General features: G+C 16.3%; 2 protein-coding genes across 2 annotated transcripts; both read right to left on the reverse strand.

Moving 5' to 3' along the window:
* Positions 1 to 410: 410 nt before the first annotated feature.
* PGSY75_1250900 (hypothetical protein) lies at positions 411 to 1,385 on the reverse strand (the record flags this gene model as incomplete). Its single annotated transcript, XM_018787064.1, has 1 exon — positions 411 to 1,385. One exon carries the CDS (start codon positions 1,383 to 1,385, stop codon positions 411 to 413), a length of 975 nt encoding a protein of 324 aa, XP_018640929.1.
* A 1,039-nt stretch (positions 1,386 to 2,424) lies between these two features.
* Positions 2,425 to 3,907, reverse strand: PGSY75_1251000 (hypothetical protein; the record flags this gene model as incomplete). Its single annotated transcript, XM_018787065.1, has 8 exons — positions 2,425 to 2,481; positions 2,602 to 2,671; positions 2,849 to 2,887; positions 3,025 to 3,107; positions 3,289 to 3,348; positions 3,450 to 3,531; positions 3,631 to 3,732; positions 3,840 to 3,907. The coding sequence occupies 8 exons, from the start codon at positions 3,905 to 3,907 to the stop codon at positions 2,425 to 2,427; spliced, it is 561 nt and encodes a 186-aa protein (XP_018640930.1).
* Between the last annotated feature and the right edge of the window lie 1,442 nt (positions 3,908 to 5,349).

Below are 5,349 nucleotides of genomic sequence, written 5' to 3' on the forward strand. Positions count from 1 at the left end.
TTAAAAAAAAAAAAAAAAAAAAAAATCAATTTTTTTATTTCTTTTTTTTGTTGTGAACAAAATTTTTTAAATTTTATTTAAAAAAAAAAAAATTATAAATAAAATTATTAAATTTTTTAATAATTTAAAAAAAAAAAAAAAAAAAAAAAAAAAAAAAAAAAAAAAGGATGAATACTTAAATTTTTATGATAATTTACTATTGCTATATAAATATATATATATATATATATATATTTTTTTTTTTAATATATATATTAAAATTTTTTTAAATACAGATTAACATAAAATTGATTATTTTTAAAAAGTATATATTTGTGTTTCTGTTTTGTCTGATTTTTTGTAATTTCTTTATATAATTTTTTTAATTCTTTTTTAATATATATATATATATTTTTTTTTTAATATATATATTAAAATTTTTTTAAATACAGATTAACATAAAATTGATTATTTTTAAAAAGTATATATTTGTGTTTCTGTTTTGTCTGATTTTTTGTAATTTCTTTATATAATTTTTTTAATTCTTTTTTATAAGAATTTTTACAGTTTAACAAATAATTGAGTAATTTTTGATTTTCTTCTTTTTTTTGTACCATTTCTTTTCTTAAGGAGAAATAATTTTGATTGATATTATTATTATAGATTTTCATTTCTCCAACCTGTTTTAAAAGTTTGAAATATGTAAATCTGAGAATATTATATTGTTTCAAATATTTTTGATTTTTCCTATCATGTAATTGTACTTTAGTTTTTAGAGATTTATTATTATTTTCATATAATTTTATTTGGGTTTGTTTTTTATTAAGTAATTCTTCTAATTTTAAAATATCTTTTTTCTTTTCATACAATTCTTCTTCTCTTTTACATATGACATTATTTAAAGTATTATTTTCTTTGTTTAAAATATTAAGAAGTTTTTCTTTTTCATTAACACTATTTTTAAGAAGCAAAATCAATTCTTCATTTTTCCCTTTCTCTTTAATAACTTCTAGAAATTCTTTCTTTGTTATAGTATTCTCAGAAAGACTATCTGGACTTTTCATTGTCATTATATTAGTCCTAGAATAATTTAAAGAATTATCATTATTATAATCATTCTGATTATTATTATTATGTCCCTTTTTTGTTTCGTTACTTAAAAAAATTTCTTCATTTCTTGATATATTCGTTTCTGTCATCATAGTACTTTCAAAAGAGTGGTTTAACTTTCGGTTATTTAATAAATACATATTTTCAGATGTTAAAGAAGCAATAATTGCTAGCAGATTGTTTTTTTCTTCAACAAGGGAATTATAAGATATCATTATATTTTCATATTTCTTACTTTGATTAATATTCCTTTCAACAATTCGTTTTTGTATGGTACTTTTCCAATCTTCTTTCATTTTCCCATTTTTATTCTTATAGCTAGCCAAAAAAAAAAAAAAAAAAAAAAAAAAAAAAAAAAAAAAAAAAAAAAAAAATATATATATATAATATATATATTATATTTATAATATATGATTAATTGTATTAAGTAAACATTTTAATTTTTTCTTATATTTACATATATATATTGTATTTCCTTTTGTTCTTTTTATATTTTCAAAAAATAAAATGAAATAAGTTAAAATATATTTTACGTAGTGTTTCTGAAGCATATGGAAATATTCATACATGTAAGATAAATTTATAATAAAGAGAAATTTTCTATACAAATATATTTTTTTTTAATGTTCATTTTTGTAATTATTTAATTCTTCTCGTTTATTTAAAATTTCTAAAAAGTTGTTTTATTTTTATCCTAAATTAAATAAAAAAAAAAAAAATAGAAGAACAGATAAACGGGTGAAGGCAGCATTATATACAACTCTTTCATTTTTTTTTTTCGTGACCTTATTTTATGAGAAAAAGAAAAAAACAAATTAATCTACTGAAAAATATGAAATTATAATTATATTTATATTATGTAAATATTTATTCCTTTAATATATTTTTACAAAATAAATGTTAAAACAAAAAAAAGGATGAATATTATTTAACATTATTTTAATATATATATATATATATATATATATTTGAATATATTAATATAATTGGAATATGTGGAATATTTTGTCTGTTCATGAGATGAGTTTTTTTTTTACAATGCATTCAATAAGTGAACTAAAAACATAAAAAGAAACAGAAAATTATCTATTTAATATGTGGGAAAAAATAAAAATATATATATATATGTATAGATATATACATATATTTTTTATTGAGGATATTTTTAAGATAAATATATAATGAATTATCATTAAAGTGAAATTATTTTTATAAAACAGTTCTTCTTAATATACATTTTATATCATTTATAAATAATTAAAAATACAAATACATTAATAATATATATATTTATATTTGTGAAATATATGTAAATATATATTATATCTTCGTTTCCTAATATTCGTGTAATGAGAAGTTTGGATGTTCATTCTTCAAATTTTCAATTATATTCTAAATGTAGAGGAAAAAAAAAAAAAAAAAAAATACATATATATATATATATATATATTTTATGGAATAATTAATATGGTTCGGTCTTTTTTTTATTTTTTTTGTCTGATAAGTTGTCACCTCAACTAAGTCCTTTTTTTTATTGGATTCGTTTTTAGATTGTGCAGAATTCATTTTTCTTTTGTGAAACCTATGAATATATAAAAAATTTGAAGGACAAAAGTTTTGTAGGAACTATATGTACTAATACATTGTAATATGTATTGTATTGAAATTATTTGAGAAGTAAAGGAAACTTTCTTTCTCTTTTTTAAATAATATATATATATATATATATATATATATAAGATGACACAATATGTATTACATATAATAGCTAAACCAAATTTCTTTTGCTTCTTCACAACTATAAATGAGTGAAACATTAAAAAGGAAAAAAATAAAAAATAATAAAAGTTGCATATATATATATATATATATATATTTTCGATTATATCTCATAATGTATAAATAATTGTGTACATTCATATGTATTTCCTTTACTCATTTCCATCTCCAAGAATTTTATCCTTGATTAAAAAATGTTGTTTTTCTTTCTCCTTTGTCAAGCGTTTCCAGCATGGTTCCTTAAAAAGAAATAAAGAAGTAAGGTTGTTAAATTATTTATTTTGTTCATTATTGTATATGGTATTTATCTTATGTCTTTTCCTTCATTTTTTTTGATAACATAACAACATGAGAAATGAATATGTATGAATACATATATATATATATATAATATTAATGAAAGGTAGTAAAATAACTAACTTTGATCTGTTTGTGAACCTTTAATTTTAACCCTTTTTGCAGAATGGAATAAGAACAATTCTATGTTAAATGTAATAAATAAAAATAAATATTTTAAAATTAATAATTATAATTATTTATATAAATCTATTAAAGAAGTATGTTATCTTTCTTTAATAAACCTCTGGAATTATTGGTCTCAATAAATTCAAAATGAGTTCATAATGTTTTCCGTCTTTATTTATAGCTGATACATGTATAATACTGTAATGTTTAAAAAAAAAAAATAAATAATATAATAATAAATATAAATATATATATATATATATATATATATTATTATATAAATTTAAGAAGTATAACTTTTCTTTAAATTGAATTTCTTCTTTTTCTATTTTTGGAATAGAGACAATTAATGTAAGTTGGCTTGAATTTTGTCCCCATTTAACTGTTGGCACTTCTTTACTTGAAAAAAAAAATAATATATATATATATATATAATACAAAAAAAATAGTAAATGCATATATAAAATATAATATATATATATATATATATATATATTAATGATTACTCTACATTTGCTGAAACAAATAAAGTAGACATCCATAATATATTAAAAAACAACCGTATACTTGTCATTCTCAACAAAATTATATATATATATATATATATATTTTTATTTTTATATAATCGAAAAGAAGGCTGTGTGTATTTTGTTTCTTCTTTTTTTGAACTATAACTATTTTTTGTACGCGTTATTTCAATATTTATATTCAAATTAAAACATATAACTTAAAAGGGATTTTTAAAAAATATATTTTTAAATAAGAAAAATATAAAGAATCAAATTAACGATAAAAAAAAAATGTTATTCATTCGTTTTTATTTATTGTTGAATATTTATATGGAATTGTAAAAAACAGAAAAAAATAACCTGTCCAGGTCATGTACATTTGCTTATGTTACGAACAGAATAGTAATATAAAAATATAGCCAAATTATGACCTTTATTAATAAAAAAAAAAAAAAAAAAATTATGAACAGTTAAGGTTATATATTATAAATTTTTTGGAATTGGCTATTTATAGAAAAAGAATATATTTTTTATTTATTTATAAATTGTATTTTATGAAGAATATAAAATACAAAAGTTTATATGTAATGAGATAGTGCATTTAATAGAATATTATACTTAAAAATATAAACCCTTAAAAAGATATCATAAATAATATATATATATATATGTATTATTTGTTTTTTTTAAATTATTTTTTTTTTTTTAATGTTTAAAAGTGTAACACAAAGAGTAATTAATTATATTCTCGTATAGAATAAAATATTTCATATTTTTTAAACCTTTAAAAGTGAATGAAATTATTCATATGTTTATATAATATAAAGATTGATTAATTTTTTAAACATAGACTTTTGATACAAATATTATATCCTTTTGATTTTTAATATTTAAATTTTTTTATAAAACAAAAAAAGTACGCTTCAAAATATGTACAGCTTTTTTTATATTTATAATCAATATTATTTTTTTCTACTTGTAATTGCATAATCATTAAAATGGAATATTTTATTTTTAAATAAGCACATTAAATTTTAATAATTTTATTGAAAATTTATAAATTAAAAAAAAAAAAAAAAGGAAAAATATAATAAAAAAATAAATTGTTTTTATAACGACCTGTAAAAATGATTTAACATTTTTTTATGGTATTCTTAATATATTCATATATATAATATATATATAATATTATATATATATATTAAAATAAAATGGGTTCGAATTTATATATTTATGTAATTTAATATTACATATTAAATAAGCGAAAAAAAAAAAAAAAGTCCAAATATATATTTTTATATATTATATATTATTACTTTTTACCTTAGTATATATATTTTAACATCATTCAAGTGACATTTATATATATATATATAAATATACTTTTTTTTGTTCTTATTATTATAAAATTTAGATTGAATATAATTTCTTTTGTTGTATTTTTTTTTTTTTTTTTCTAATTATTTTATGGAAAGTATAAATATTTATTATCATAAAATAAATAAAT

Source organism: Plasmodium gaboni, chromosome 12, assembly GCF_001602025.1.
Source record: "Plasmodium gaboni strain SY75 chromosome 12, whole genome shotgun sequence".
Classification (NCBI taxonomy): Eukaryota; Apicomplexa; class Aconoidasida; order Haemosporida; family Plasmodiidae; genus Plasmodium; species Plasmodium gaboni.